Source organism: Schistocerca serialis, chromosome 2 (genome assembly GCF_023864345.2).
Source record: "Schistocerca serialis cubense isolate TAMUIC-IGC-003099 chromosome 2, iqSchSeri2.2, whole genome shotgun sequence".
NCBI classification, from domain to species: domain Eukaryota; kingdom Metazoa; phylum Arthropoda; class Insecta; order Orthoptera; family Acrididae; genus Schistocerca; species Schistocerca serialis.
Genome location: NC_064639.1, coordinates 1,026,006,563 through 1,026,022,576, shown reverse-complemented (window position 1 = coordinate 1,026,022,576; position 16,014 = coordinate 1,026,006,563). Strand labels below are relative to the sequence as shown.

Genomic DNA, 16,014 nt, shown 5'->3' with positions numbered 1-16,014 from the left:
GTTTGTTAGAAATTTTAAAATGTGAAATTCTACGAAGATTGGTACGGGGAATGCCATTCAGATTAAATGCTGAAAACATTGACAATATTTTATTTGTAATATTGCAGAGCACACATATTGTATACTGATAATATCGAAAATTAAGGAAGTCAACTGTTGGGTAACGCTCAATTCAAAGAATACTAAGTTTGACACAATAAGTTGTCACTCAGACCCAAAGTTCCAACAAATAGTTTATTTCTTCATATTCCTCCCCTTCATTTTCCCTTTTTTATTGTATATATTAAACTATACTAATTATATTCTCTCCATTTGTCATTTTTCTTCTGTATCCATCTTCACTTCTCATTCTCATTACATTCTGTGGTATCTGAAATTTAGGTGGCTTCCTTTCTCCTCAAGATAAATATCCCCCCCCCCCCCCCCCCTTTCTGTTCAGACAAATATCTCCCCATCCCACTCCACACTTCTCAAATATGTGTCTTACTAACTGTACTGGGACCTGTCCCCAGTGAAAGTAAGCAAGAATGTGTTTAATTTTGTGTAGCTTAGAAAATATAGCTCTAAATTAAATCAGTTGATTGTGTGGCAGTTGCAGACAGGTGCACACTTTAATCAGTTTGCCCATTAAAAGTCTCACATCTTTGAAAGTTTAAAGTTGATTACATTCAGCAAGTAAAAATGATGCCTACATAGCACAATTCTCTTACTATTTTCTTGCATAATAATTATTGTGTCATCTGTAATGGAGCAGTGCAGATTTATAGGAAGATACTCTCGTACCATATAAAAATTTGGTCCCTGAATTGGAAACTTGCCCACATGTATCACATGCAAGAGAACTACATACCATAAAACTGTGTTATGTTTTTCAGGAGGCAGGACCTATTTTACATCTTGAAAAGTGCCCCAACCCACAGTGTGCGGTATCTCCACTCTCCTATCTTGCAAACATACAAAACCGCTTAGCAGTTGCTATTCGTCACTACATACATCTTTATTATTTGGTAAGTGTATTACTAGTCATATTATTAAAATTAGTGTAAGCACAGCACAGTAAGTACATGCTTAAAAGCACACTGATTTTAATTGCACTATATTTAATGTACTCATAATATCTTTTCACAAGTTAAAGTTCATGTATATTGCTATGTGGCTTTGAGATTGTTTCGGATGATAGTGGTCAGGTAAAGAAAATTATAAATGTGCTTTGAATTAGGCTCTATAATGGGATGGTGGTGCAAACCCCAATTATTTGCCAGGATACATGTCTCTTAACTGAGGGGAACAGGTCAATGGGTTGCATAACATCGACAACTTGGCTGTCGAGGAGTAGAGTTCAAATGGAAAAATACATTCTTTATTTAGGAAGATACTTGCACAGTGGTTGAAGGAGGTAACTCAAAAGTGTGCATTGACCGTAGGCAGCAGAGTCTACCTCAGCAAATCAAAATGTTGCATGTTTGGCTGTGAGTACATGTGGTCACCGTCCAGGCAAGCGGTCTTGACGAAGTCGCAGCATCAGTGCCTTTTTCGACGTGAGACTGCTGTTAGGCATTTCCGTGCGCCAGTCAGCAGGTGGCTGTGGTAGTGGGGTCAGGTGGATGGCATGCTGGAGTGCAGGCCCCAACCCAAACCCTTGGAGATGCCAAGAGACTGGTTGAAGTCACTCCAAAGATGGCTTCCTAGTGTTGGCTCTGGCTAGAGCCCCGAAATCATCAGGTCTAGCAGTTTAATTTACAGAAGCCAGTATGTTGTCTTCGACAGCAAGCATTTGTCAGAAACAAGTGTATTGTCAGGAGGGCCCCAGAGCAATGTGATAGGACAACTATTATTCTCTTATACATAAATAATCTATCAGACAGTGGGCAGCAATCTGTGGTTGTTTGTTGATAATGCTGTAATGTACGATAAGGTATCGAAGTTGAGTGACTGTAGGAGGATACAAGATCAAGATGATGTAGACAAAATTTCTAGATGGTATGATTAATGGCACCTAGCTCTAAATGTAGAAAAGTGTTAAGTTAATGCAGATGAGTAGTAAGAGGGGAAAAAAAGAAAAAAAACACAAGCAGCAGCTAACCTGTGATGTTTGATGTTAGGTTACAGCGTTTGTAGTGACCTGCTTGACACAGTCACTTTGTATAAATATCTGATCATAACATTGCACAGTGATGTGAAATGGAACAAGTATGTGAGGATTACGGTAGGGAAGATGAATGGTCAACTTTGGTTTATTGAGAGAACTATAGGAAAGTGTGGTTCATCTGTAAAGGAGACTGCTAGGGTGGTCTTTTCTTGTGTACTGCTTGATTGTTTGGGATCTGTACCAGTTCGGTTTGAAGGAAGACATTGAACAAATTCAGAGAGTAGCAGCTATATTTGTTACTGATAGGTTGAACAACACGCAAGTCTTACAGAGATGCTTCAGGAACTGAAATGGATATCCCAGGAGGGAGTATGACGTTCTTTTTGAGGAACATGAGGGAGTATGACGTTCTTTTTGAGGAACATTATTGAGAAAAATTTAAGAGACCCAGTATTTGAAACTGACTGCAGCATGTAGACTAGCAGCTAGTGGATGAAGCTGCTAGATATAGACAAAGCCAGTTTGTCCACATGGGACCATTGGTCGGTGTGGAGTACGTCTGTGTCAGTAGTAGTCAGAAGACAGTATGCTGCGAAACTTGAATTTGAGTAATCAAAATATCCACGGGTGTACTGCCTGTCTACAGTGTCCAACGGGCACAATATTTCAGCGATCATACATGTCGCCATCATCAGGTGAACTGATGGACTGAGCTCCTGTGAACGTGCCGGTATGGAGATACGTATGCTATGGCTGCTCAGGGGGAACTGGGTTCGGTTGCGGCGGCGGCCGATTTAAATACCCTCCGCCTGCGGCGCACTCCCTCCGCCGTCCGCGCCCTGCGCCATGGTCGCGTGGTGGAACAGATTGCGACGGCGTCTGATATGATGTCGGTGTAATGGCTCTGTCCGCCATGGTCGTCACAACTATATGTTTGCTCAATTTACTCTTGATTAACCCAGTCGCTGGTTCCCAAGCCTTGCTAAGATTATAGCCACAGTCACGGTTTATGAGGTCATCATTGGTGCGAATTTCGATGGCCTCTCTAACAACGCTGTCCCAGTATCTCAACGTCTACATCAGAATCCTCGTGTGTTCATACTCCATAGCGTGATTTTCCGACAAACAATTTTCAGTGACCGCCGACTTGCTCGGATACATCAGTCGAGTGTGCCTCTGGTGTTCACAGCATCGATCCTTGACGGTACGCATCGTCTGACCAATATACAACTTGCCACATTGACACGGAATCTGGTACACACCAGCCTTCCTCAAACTGAGGTCATCTTTGGCGCTCCCCACCAGTGCACAAGTTTTATTCGGAGGGCAAAACACAGTTCCGACCCGGTGTTTCTTCGAAATGCAGGTGATTTTCCCCGAGAGTGTACCTGTATATGGAATAAACGCAGTACCTACCTCCTCCCTCATGATTTCATCCATCTCCACAGGTTGTGAGCTGTAGTGGTTGGGCAGAGAGCACGTTGAATCTGCCATTCTGAGTACCCATTTGTTCGAAATACAGTTCTCAGATGTTCCAATTCCTGGGGTAGTTCCTCTGCGTCAGAGATAGTGCGTGCCCTATGTACTAGAGTTTTAAGTACCCCATTCCTCTGTGAAGGGTGGTGGCAGCTGTCTGCGTGCAAATACAGATCAGTGTGCGTTGTCTTCCGATACACCCCATGACCTAGGGTGCCGTCAGCCCTTCTCTTGACCAAGCCGTCAAGGAAAGGTAATTTACCCTCTGTTTCAGTCTCCATAGTGAATTTGATGTTGGGGTGTATGGAGTTTAGATATGTAAGGAAGTCAAGGAGTTTATCCATACCATGTGGCCAGATGACGAACGTGTTGTCCACGTAACGGAAAAAGCAAGTAGGTTTCCATTCGGATGATGACAGTACTGTACAGTGCCAAGCCTAGGGTGTCATTTGTGTACTGTCGGACACCTTTGGCCCCGTCAGTCTGCAAACAAAGCTTAATTCTGCATTGTACTGTTGGAAACTTTAAAATGAACAAGAGGTGATACCTAACCGAGTTTAAACATCCATCAGTTTCTTTAGTGTTCTCCCTGAATTCACTCAAATCTACCCAAGTCCACTTTCACAAATTGAACATTTGAACTGACTCTCCAATCCAACTATTTTGCTGTCGTCAATCACTTGAATAGAAAGCAGTACAAAACACTTTTTCACTCACCACTTTACGATGCTGATGCTGGATGTTGACCATTGATGTCACTAGTTGTCACGGGCTCTCTTCTGACACCATTGGCTGCCTCCATCGCTGAGTGTGCAGTACAGCAGAATGCCATGCCAGGGGCCCAGGTTTGATTTCTGGCTGGGTTGGAGATTTTCTGTGCTTAGGAACTGGATGTAGTGTTGTCTTCATCATCATTGATATGCAAGTTACCGAAGTGGCATCAACTAAAAAAGACTTACATCAGGTGACTGTTTTACCCTATAGGAGGCAATAGCCACACACACATTTCATTATTGTTATGGGTGGCTGTGCCAAACCCGATTAATTGGCAGGATGGACATCTCTTCCCTCAGGATGCAGGACAATGGACTGCGTAACACAAACATCTCTGTGTCTGTGGAATCGGTGGAATTCAAATGGAAAAATGCATTTTTCATTTAGAAAGATGCTCATACAGTGGTTGAAGGTGGCATCTCAGAGGTGTGCATTGACTCCACGCAGGAGTCTGCCTAAGCAAAGTACAAAACGATGTGTTTGGCTGTGAGGGCACATGGTCACCACCCAGACAAGCGGCCTCTGCAAAGTAGCAGCATCAGCGGTCTTGAGGATGCAACACGAGAGTGGCAACAAGTGTTTCTTCAGCAGCAGGATGCTTGTCTGCCAGACAGCCAGTGGTTCTGGCAGTGGGTCAGGTCAGTTGCAATGCTCGCTGGAGTGCAGACCCCAAACCCAAGACCCCTTGGAGATGTAAACAGATGTGAAGTGACCTTATAAGAGCATTCTAAGCAAGAACAGGCTCCTAGATACACATAAAACAAGAAACACGTAATTTAGTATAACGTAAAAGAGAAGCTTCTCATTTTACAATGGCTGCAGCTGTTCAATCACGTGATCACCACAAAAATGTATAGGTTGAAAAGAATCCGGACTACTGTCATCACAGCTTGACGGTCAGTGACAAGCGAGAATCACATGCCCAAAGTGGACTACAATCACTGCGAGTTTAAACAGTATAAATTTTATGTCCAAACGGATCACAATTAAAACGGTGTCTGAAAATCACAGTCATGAAAGTCTGTGAATCAGTGAATACAAAGTCCTGACACCTGCTCCCTGATAGGCCAAAGTTGGTGAGCGTTGCTAATAACAGATGGCTGACGCCTCATAGAAGGCTTCGAAAGTGATGGTGTCCAGGATGGTGCGTCTGCTTCAACTGACTTCGCTGTGGCCATGTGGCGGCCTAAACAAAGTGTCTGTGGAGTAATATGACATTGCAGATGCAAGAAGTGCTGTGATCATCGCGCCACCTAGTGGCAATGTGGTTGCTGGCGGATGGGGAAGCAGGTGCCGCTAGCCACAGTGGCCTACCTTGTTATAATGGTGGACTACGTGTTCCGATACGGCAAGACCAGATGAAGTTACTTCGTACGTGTTACCTCATAGTGGCTGCAGCATAAGTACCAGAATCATCAGATCTAGCAGCAGCATGTAGACCAGCAGCTAACGGATAAAGTGAAGCCTGTTGAGCTACATGGGTCCATTGGCTCTCGCTAAGTATGTGTTGGTGTTGGCAGTAGTCAGAGGCAGGGTACTGCTAGCTACGAGTGGTGAATATTTATAGCCACTCTGGCTGGCTCTGTTTTCATCACCACCTTTACTAATGTAGGGGAATAAGGCAGTGCAGCATCACGGCATGGCATGCCATGACATAATTTAGCTTGTCACGACAGTGGATTGGTGCCTTGCACCATGCCGCCTGAGAAATTTTCCAGCCCTAGTAACAATATTTCACAGACAGCTTGTTTACCCCCTTGTCACAGGTTGTGAAACCTGCTTGGAAGAGTGTTTCTACAGCAGCTCAAGTAAAGTGCCTGAAAAAAAAGTGAAGCCTCCAGAAGAAATGATCAGATGTCAATGGAACTTTGTACAAATACACGCCATTGGCAGGTGTGTAAATTATTAGAGTTTTAATTCTTTGTGACAAATAGAATGGCCGCCAGTGTGCATTAGTATTGTTCATATATAGTATTTTTACCATTCTTAGTAGGGTATATAAGTGGCACGAATTATCATCAAATGTTGAGTGATCACTGTGCAGGACACAGAGGTTCCTCACACTCATGTGATAATTTATCAGCACCAGACAGAGTTTGAAAGGACCCCTGTTATGGGCTGTCCATATGTCCAGATAGTCAAATTGAGAAATACCCGGAGTTGTGGGGCATTCAGATATGACAGTGGCCCGGTGTTCGACTGCGTGGGAAGGTTAGGGCAGGCATACTCATCAGGGTTCCAGGAAACCACATCTGACCACCACAAGGAGAATCCACATGGAGAAGCACATTGTAATCCCTTCAAATCTGCGCTTGCCATCTGACAACAAGCAATGGTCTCCCTGCAACATTCCGTGTCATGATGTAGCAGTGGATAGAAACTAGCAGCAACTGGACTAGGGAATTTCCATCCACGTATTGGTTGCTGTTAACACAATACAAATGGCTGAATATGGAATATTGCAGTGACCAGGAAGCATGGACTGCTGATGAATGGCATTGCATTGTGTGCAGTGATGAATTGTGGTTCTGCACTACCATGCATCATCAGTGAGTATGATGGTGAACTGGGAAGAGGTCCCCTCCTCCTAATGTTTTGGATAGGCACAGCAGTGTTACCGGGCATCATGATGTAGGAAGCCATCAGGTATGACTTCAGATCATAGCTGTTTGCAGTTGAGGGACCTCTTGATGCCACAATGGCACATCTTGAGCATCCTGCGTCCTCATATGTTACCTATAAAATGATGAAAATTCCTGGATGGAGCAGTATGAAAATACGGGAAGGTAACCACTCACCCACAGTGGATCTATTTGTGGATCACTGAAACACACAGTAGAAAATGGCATTCACACTAACTTCCAAGCACTGGCTCTTTTTCTAGTAATACCATACACATTCACATGCACAGACACCCAAATGCACAATCCTGTGGCCAGGGCAAGACTAATTATTGATACTTGATGATTGGAAGCAGTTGCCTGAGCTGATAAGAGATAGGGAGGGTGTAGGCAAGGATACAAGGAGGGGTAGTGGAAAAGAGGCAGGTCTCTGGGCAGATGACTTCATGGCTGTGCAACAAGATGAAAAGAGTACGGAGGGCACAACAAAAAGAGATGTAAGGAGAGGGAGAGGGGGTGAATCTGAGAGCAGAAAAGATTGAGGGGAAGGGAAGGAAAAAAGATAAAGAGGGAGAAAGGGAGGGAGAGAGAAGGGAGTGTGGTTAAGGAGGAGGGAGAGGGATGATGATGATGATGATGATCGGTTTGTGGGGCACTCAGTTGTGCGGTCATCAGTGCCCGTACAAATTCCCAATTGTTACACAGTCCAATCTAGCCACTTCACTAATGATGATGCTGCTGATGATGATGAAATGATGAGGACAGCACAAACACCCAGGCCCCGGGCAAATAAAATCCCCAACCCAGCCCCGGGAATCGAACCCTGGGACCCCATCATCTAGAGGCAGCAACGCTAGCCACTACACCATGAGCTGCAGACAGAGGTAGAGGTAGGATGCCTGCATGGGGGGGGGGGGTTATGGAACATGGTAGTACATGATCTGGATGGAGGAGGAGTGGTGTGGACACAGGAGATTAGGAAAAGACAAGAGTGAGACATTGGGAACAGATTAGCGGAGGTATAGGGCGAGGTGGGAGGGGGGGGGGGGGGACTGTGAGAATGCAGGATGTGTTATAAAGGCAATTCCCATCTGTGTAGTTCAGAGAAACTTTTCTGAAGTGTGTTTCCAGGTGCCATGCCTAGTGAAGCAAAGCGAGTTTACAGATGGGGTTGCAGCATATTTAGCAATTGGATTGTTGTCAAGTTTGCAGTTTGCCATAGGCCATTCATGCCAGGATCGATCACAAGGGAACAATACAAAGGATGCAGGATTGGGAGAGGAGTGGAGTAAGGATGGACAAGGATATTCTGTAGGTTGGGTGGGTGGCGGAACACTACTTTGGGGGACATGTGTAGGATGTGAGTCCTGATCATTACGCGGACCACTTGGATACTTCAAGCACAAGTTTCTCTTAACGGTGCCTGTGGGAACTGTCTCTTCACCACATACTGCACTCTCGCAATCCCCTTGGCCTAATTCAATAGTGCCATTTTTCTACAAGACAATGCTCATCCACATGTGGCACGTGTCCCTGTTTACATGATATTGTACTCATTTTTCTATCAGGATCCTCAGATTTGTCGCCGATCAAACGTTTGTAACCAGCTCAGACATCGACTCCACAGTTATGAGCCAGGTACCCTCAGGAGAGGATACAACGGCTTTGACACCCTTCCCAAATGAATTAGTGCATGCATCCAGGCCAGAGGAGGTGTGATATCAGACTGATACGTGAGCTCATTCTGTTAAATTCTTTGTAAATTCATCTTGATGTTCTTAATCATTGAAATAACATCCCGTACCTTCTTAACTTATGAAATTTCATTTCGTTTCCTTCTCCTCTTCTGGGTGCTTCATTTTTTTCTCTGTCTGCGTAGATAAAAACTTAAACAGCAGCATTAGAAATAGAAAGGCCAACAATAGTAGTTGAAAAAGAATGTGATTGCAAGGACTTAGTTTTTTGTGTTAAAAGCTAAACAGGGAATTGGAGACGAGCATAAATGCAGAAATTGAGCAGAAGATTCACTCTGAATCACAAATGGGGGAGCAAAATGCAAAGTAAGGTAATACTTCCAGATATTTGGCTCCTAATGATCCTCTTTTTGATGGGTATATATTTGTTAATGTAACATTTGTATTATTTTTTATTTTATGTTTCATTTTATTATATCCTCATTATAAATACTGTTGTTAATTTGTTTCCTAGAACTGGCTCGTGTGTGAAGATCCTGCGTGCACAAATCGCACTCGCAGGCTGCCACTGTGGTTTGGCCGTGGCTACCCAGTGTGTAACTTGTGTGGCAAAGGACTGATGTATCGTGAGGTGAGTGTATAAAATGTGATACTTCCATGTGTACCAATCCATAGATATAAGTAATAGAATTAATTTTGTTATACACAAACAAATGTTCAAATGTTTTGTAATATTTCAGCTGTAAAAGTTTTATTTAAATAATGAAGTGTTTGAATGCCCCTGTTTAATATTCAGTACTGGAATTGGGAGCTGACAATATTTGACACATATTCACCCATAGATGCACATCTGGAGTAGGGCTGACACAGACAGTTTCATCTGCTTTTCATATCTTTTATATAAATTCTTCTTAGGAGAAAAATAGGGTTTTATATAAATCCGTCTTAGGAGTAAAACAGGGATACAAAGTTAATGAATGTGAACATGTGCTGTAAAGAATGAAACCCCACTAGATGCTGACTAGAATAGAAAGAGGATGCAGGGCAAGAGAGACAAGTTAGTGCTATGTTTGTCTGATCTCCCTTACTCATATACTCTTAAAATTAAATGTGATATAAAAGAGCTGAAAGGAGTACTGCAAATGAGCGGTGTTGTGGATTAATTCCCTGCAATGAAAGGTCTTGTGGATGCCAGGCAGGTCATTAATATTGCCCTTCCAGAGTGTTATTCAAATCTGGTGGCGATGGACAAATGACTCAATACCAGCTATGAAATACACCACAACCAGAGGATGTGCATATAGCAGACACAAGAACAAGGATGGTGTTGTGGGTGTTTGAGAAAACAATTCCTTTATTCCCACATACATTTAGCAATAACTGAACACTACACACATGAATGAATTGTGTAGACATGAACAGCACGGAATAACTAACTAAAGCTAAGTCAAAGGATAACTATATCACTGCACGTAAATTAACACTTCACGGAATGTTTATGAAGCACTGTACACTTGTAGGGATTGATTGTCAGAAATAGGTCACTACATGATTCCCCCCTTTAATGCTAACGATACCACAGATTAAATTTCACACGCCGTCCAGCTCTTGTAACTACTTCTTTCTTGAAACTGGGCAGTGCGTCACGCGTGTCAGTGGTTTGAAGGGAATTCAGTGCAGGCAAAATAGTATAGAAGAAACACCGAAAACAACTCGGGATCAGACAGTTGTCACTTTGCCCGTTAACACAGAATGTTAATGTCCCTGGGAGACAGATGTGACTCCGCCCGGATCCCATGGATCTGACATTAACCTCATTCAGTTGCTTACGGACCAATACTTCTCGTTAAGTTTTGTGTGAAAGCCTCCCCACAACTACCACTTTACTAGGTAACACATCAGGTAAAATTATTCTATTTTGTAGTGGTTAATAAAAAAGAAAGGAAAAGGTTGTAAATGTGGGAAGAAATGGTGAATAAAAAAGGTTTATTTTTTATTTATTTATTTATTTTTTTTAAATAGTTAATGATCGTGAAAAGGGAAAGAATGAAATGCAAATCGGATTTCGTATTACAGAAAAGTTATCGGACTTCGTGATTGGAAAAGCTATTGCTGGGGTGGTCCTTGTGGCGTTTCTGAGCAAAAGTCAAACCAATTTCCACTACAAAAATTATTGAAAAAGAACAGAGAATAACAAAATGTAACTGACAGGGGGAAATGGCGTAGATAAGAGTTCATCCTTTACCATGTTAACATGTCTTCTTTTTTGCGGCGTCCATGTCTTCAAAAATCTCCTACTTCATTTCTGCGTGAAAAGTCTGCTCCGAAATCTTACAATAAGTTTCATCGTCCAGGAATTTCTAACGTATACAAAACCGTCTTGATATTAAATGCAATTTATTTTATGTTGCTTCCCTCCTCCAAATGTCATAACAACTTCCACAATATGTCTTTACATTAAAATCAGAGCAAGACTAACTAAAAGTTTTTTACGTTTGAATTAAGCTTCTGCTCTCGAGAGACAAAAAAGAAATAGATAGAAAAAAGGAAAACAACAACAAAAAAGAGTTACAATTTTACTATTTTCTTTGCCGTCGAGCGCTCATACTGCTGCGACGGTATAATTTATATCTGAGGGAACGAGTGTAGCGCGGTGAAATTCAGAGTCCCGCTACTATATTCTACTCTGTCATGGACAAGTTGGAATTCTTCGAACAAGTTGTCTAAAACATTGCTATTATCATTAAGTTTCAAAAAAAGCAACTGACAAAATGTTTCCGGAGATTGTCCTCGCGGCAATTTTTCGAGCGTTTTATTTCCTCTACTTGTTCCTCCAGAATACTTATATTTATTAAGTCTGAAGTGACTAGTTTCTCTTTAAAGTGACGGTCCACATTATCTACTCGCGTGTTAACGCCTACAATTTGCGATTGGACTGTAGAAATAGTTTGTCTTGCTTTTAAACATTTTCCTTTAAAGTTTGTAACCTTTGTTTTACAGCATCAAATGCAGCATTACATACACTTTGAAATGATCGTAGTTTTTTCAGTCAGTTCAGACTCTACACTATTACATTTATCTTCGGTATCAAGTTCTAGTTTCTTTACCAATTCCTGGAATTGGTTACTCTGTGTATGACTAGTCAGTGAACAGCTGCTTGACGTGACTACTTAAAGAGCTAGTTAATTCACCTTTCATATCTACCTAAAAAATTTCCACTTTGGTGGTTAAAATATCAAATTCAGTCTTCAAATATCCCATACCTTCACGCAACTGGCTAAATTCCTTGTTTTGTTCTTATACTTCGCGCTTAATGATCCTAAAGTCTTATTCTGAATGTCCAATTTACCATTTACTTGAATATTTACTGTTTCTACTTCTCTACTTAAATTAGCGCTCTGTGCATCTAGCTTTTCACTTAAAGTTACACTTCGTGCTTCTAGTTTTTCACTTAAATTCACACTCAGTTCATCTCTCAAGGAAGCTTTCTGAGCATTTAAAGTTTTACTTAGAGTAGTAATTTGACCATTTGACTCTGTTTTTTTGTTCTTTGATTAAATTTGCTACTTCAGCCCAGTCTGGCGTTTCCTTATTCACTGTCATAGCCATGGCTGGTTCTGCTAGTTGCTGTTCTTGATGCATCACGTTATTGATTTTAAACCTAGTAATCATCTAAAAGAAAATTCACCACTGAGTACAATAACTACACTAACAGTTTATCATTAAACAGTTCTATCAACTTCACCAAACAATTATTGTTTCTCACTCACTCGGCGTAGAGTTCTAGTTGCGTTAGTGAGCGGATGTGCAATCAGCGCCGGTGGACAGCACTGGCGCCACCAACGTCGAATGTTGGTTTCAGCGTCGTCGTTGGCAAGTGGACACGGAGTCAGCACCAGTGAGCAACAGCTGGTGCAGTCGGCGTCAGTCGCTGGTTACTGTGTCGGTGCGATGTCGTGTGTGAAAACGGCTTACTCTCCATGCCCAATCTTCTTAGTTGAAAAGTTGAGGGCCTTCTATCCGGTCCCTCCCCCCACTATTACTTTCTCATGTCTTTTACTGCATTGCACTCGCAACTTTCTTCCATTGGTTTATTGGACTCAATACAATTACTGGAAACAGTCCTCATATCTTGTTAGGCCTGGTTGCTATGGCAACACCTAATATCTTCTTCCCATTTCTGTTGTAGGCGACTTGCCTACAACAAATAATTGCATAGCCGTTCGGTATAATGTGTTAACGAAAAAATATTTATTTGCAAAAACTCACAATGAGAAGAAACTAAAAAAACAACAGAGAAGTAACAAAAACTAGGAGACTCTGTAGTCTTATGGGAAAGACAAAAAAACAACACATGACCAGAAAAAAACTCTCACGCACTTTTGATATCACTTTGCACCAGACATGAAAAATATCTTCTCTGGCAGAGGCAATATACCTTCTGATGACACAGTATGGCCGAGGAAAGTGACTTGGTTCTTGTGCATGACGCATTTATTTTCGTTTAAAACAACTCCGTAGTCAGATAGACGCTTACGAAGTTAACACAGATGCAGTTCATGTGTTTGACCAGCCGGAGAGAAAACAAAGATGTCATCAAGATAAGCAAAGCAAAATGTTAATCCCTTTATCACTTCGATAAAATGCTGGCAAGTCTGTGCTGCATTCTTAAGGCCAAAGGCATAAATAAAAACTCGAATAATCCAAATGGTGTAATCACTGCTGTCTTCTGAGCATCTCTTGGAGCCACCAGTATCTGGTTGTATGCTTTCTTGCAATCGAGGACGCTAAAAATTTTCGCGCCGGCCAAAGCACATGTGAAGTCCTGTATATTAGGTACTGGGTATCTATCTGGAATGGTTCTTGAGTTTAATGCTCGGTAATCCCCACACGGTCTCCATGATCCATCTTTCTTACGTACTAAGTGTAGGGGTGAAGACCACGGACTGTCTGACAGGCGAATTATTCCCGACTGTAACATTTCCTCGAATAACGCCTTTGTTTCTGTCAATCTCTACATCTACATCTACATCTACATCTACATCCATACTCCGCAAGCAACCTGACGGTGTGTGGCGGAGGGTACCCTGAGTACTTCTATCGGTTCTCCCTTCTACTCCAGTCTCGTATTGTTCGTGGAAAGAAGGATTGTCCGGTGCGATTCTACGTCCTCGTCATGAAACGGGTTGTCCTGGCGTGGTACGAATATAGTGAACCGTACTGTGTTTAACTTCTTTTGTCTGTCTGTCAGAACATCTCCGATTCTTCTCTTCGTCATGTAGCTCTTTGGCTACAGAGTTGCAAATCGCCTATAGCTTCTCACAAGTTGTATGCCCTTTAGTGCTTGTTATTGCACTGTTGTCTGTCAGATTTAACAAACGCTTTCCTTGTAAGTCGACCGCCAACGCGAAATGTGCCAGAAAATCAGCGCTCAAAATAGGTTCTGTTATACCATCTATCACAAAAGACCAAGTAAACTGTTTGGAAAAACCCACATCAATCTTGCACACTTTACATCCGTACATGTTAATCACAGAGTTATTCACTGCCTTCAAACGTGGCTGTATGTCTTTTTCGTTGTGTGGCGCATGGCTGACAGGAAGCGAACTAATGTCTGACCCGGTATCCATCAAAAACCTTGTACCCGTAAGTACGTCTGATACATACAATCTTTTCGAAGCAGGAGGCATATGTATTGATGATTGCTGTCACTGACATGAAAACACTGCACTGTTTCTGTACATACTTTGGTTGTCTGAGTAGGCGCACGGTGATGTACATCTTGTAGCATCTCTCCCAAAATGTTTATGGTACCAACACACCTTAGCTCTTCCTCTTGTTGACTTCGTGTTTCACACCCAGCCCGGTCTCTCTTGCACTTAAAGATAACTTGTGGTCACTGTAGCGTGCGTAGCTGCGTTCGCAAATCCTCTATTGCAGTTTTTAAATCTCTAATTTTGTTTGAACTTTTTGTTGTTTGTCGCGTTTCGACCGCGGCACAGTTTACTGTTATATCGTCAGTTTGGTCTTGCTGGTAATGGTAGTTATCGTACGTGGCATCTGTTGACGTCATTGTGACTGTTGCAGTAGGCTCGTGCGTCTCGTAGATTCTGTCTGCGGCGAGCAGCAGTTCGTCTACTGATCTTTCTTCATATGTAGCTAGTGTAGTTCTTACTTGCGTTGGTAGCTGTTGTTGCCATACGTGGAGTAACAGTCTATCAGAGACTGTCGAGCTATCTACCAGGCTGCGTAAATGACGCCAGTATTCTGACGGGCCCTATCTCCCCCGTTTCTCTTGGTACAGTACTTGTTTGACTCTGATGTCGACTGACTTCACACACCGAGAAATTAATTCTTCTTTCAGACTACAGTATGCCAGACTACAGTATGCTCCTTCTGTAGGCGGGTTCACTATAATGTCAAATATCAAAGCCAAATTACTTATCACCAAGGTCAACTTCTCGTGATCACTGACTATTCTTTGTTGTAGAAATATATTTTCCATTACCGCGAACCATGAGTGTGGCTGAGAAGGCATGAATGGGGGCGCTCGTAATTGCAACCGTTGAGTCGGTGAAGCGTTCAAACCAGCGGGTAGTTCCATTGCTGTTGCTTGCTGTGATTGTGCTGCAGTAGTCCCAGTTTCCGATGATGTTGCCTTGCTGGTATGTGCCATGGTTGTTGAACCAATGTCATTCCTTTGGTCCAGTATATGCTTGAAGTTCGTATCTTTCGAAATATGCAACTGTAAAGTTTCTATCTCGTTCTGAAGCCTATGAATTTCTTCTGTTATCGAACTGTATCGTTTGCCATCGTCGTTCATTGCTTTTGCAGTTAATGTTCGACGTAGCTAACGAAAGGTTTAAAGTTCCTTAATCGGAGGTCACCAATTATGTAGGTGACTTGCCTACAGCAAATAATTGCATAGCCGTCCGGTATAATGTGTTACGAAAAAGTATTTATTCACAAAAACTCACAATGAGAAGAAACTAAAAAAACAACAGAGAAGTAACAAAAACTAGGAGACTCTATAGTCTTACGGCAAAGATAAAAAACAACACATGACCAGAAAAAAACTCTTGCACACTTTTGATATCACTTTGCACCAGACATGAAAAATATCACTGCCACACTGTCTTGAAATTCCCATTTTCTTCGGGTCCTGACTTGGGTGCCACGTTCTTACGTTTTTCACCACAGAAAATAATATCTTCTCATTTCTGTAATCTATTGATCACATATATGAACTTAAGTGTCAATGTACTCGTTGATTAACGATGTACTAGAACTGCTGTGCGAACAAAATTCTCTTCTTAGACATAAATTTCTTCATCTTCTCACTCGTATCTCGAGCTTTAGA

The 16,014-nt window shown here is 42.2% G+C and overlaps 1 protein-coding gene across 1 annotated transcript in view; it reads left to right on the top strand.

The window, feature by feature from the left end:
• LOC126458438 (DNA polymerase alpha catalytic subunit) overlaps nt 1-16,014 on the top strand; it is a 263,548-nt gene that overhangs the window by 242,090 nt on the left and 5,444 nt on the right. The window contains exons 27-28 of the mRNA XM_050095493.1: nt 876-1,007; nt 9,169-9,285. Coding sequence (XP_049951450.1) covers nt 876-1,007; nt 9,169-9,285 — 249 coding nt within the window. The remainder of the gene's footprint in view (nt 1-875; nt 1,008-9,168; nt 9,286-16,014) is intronic.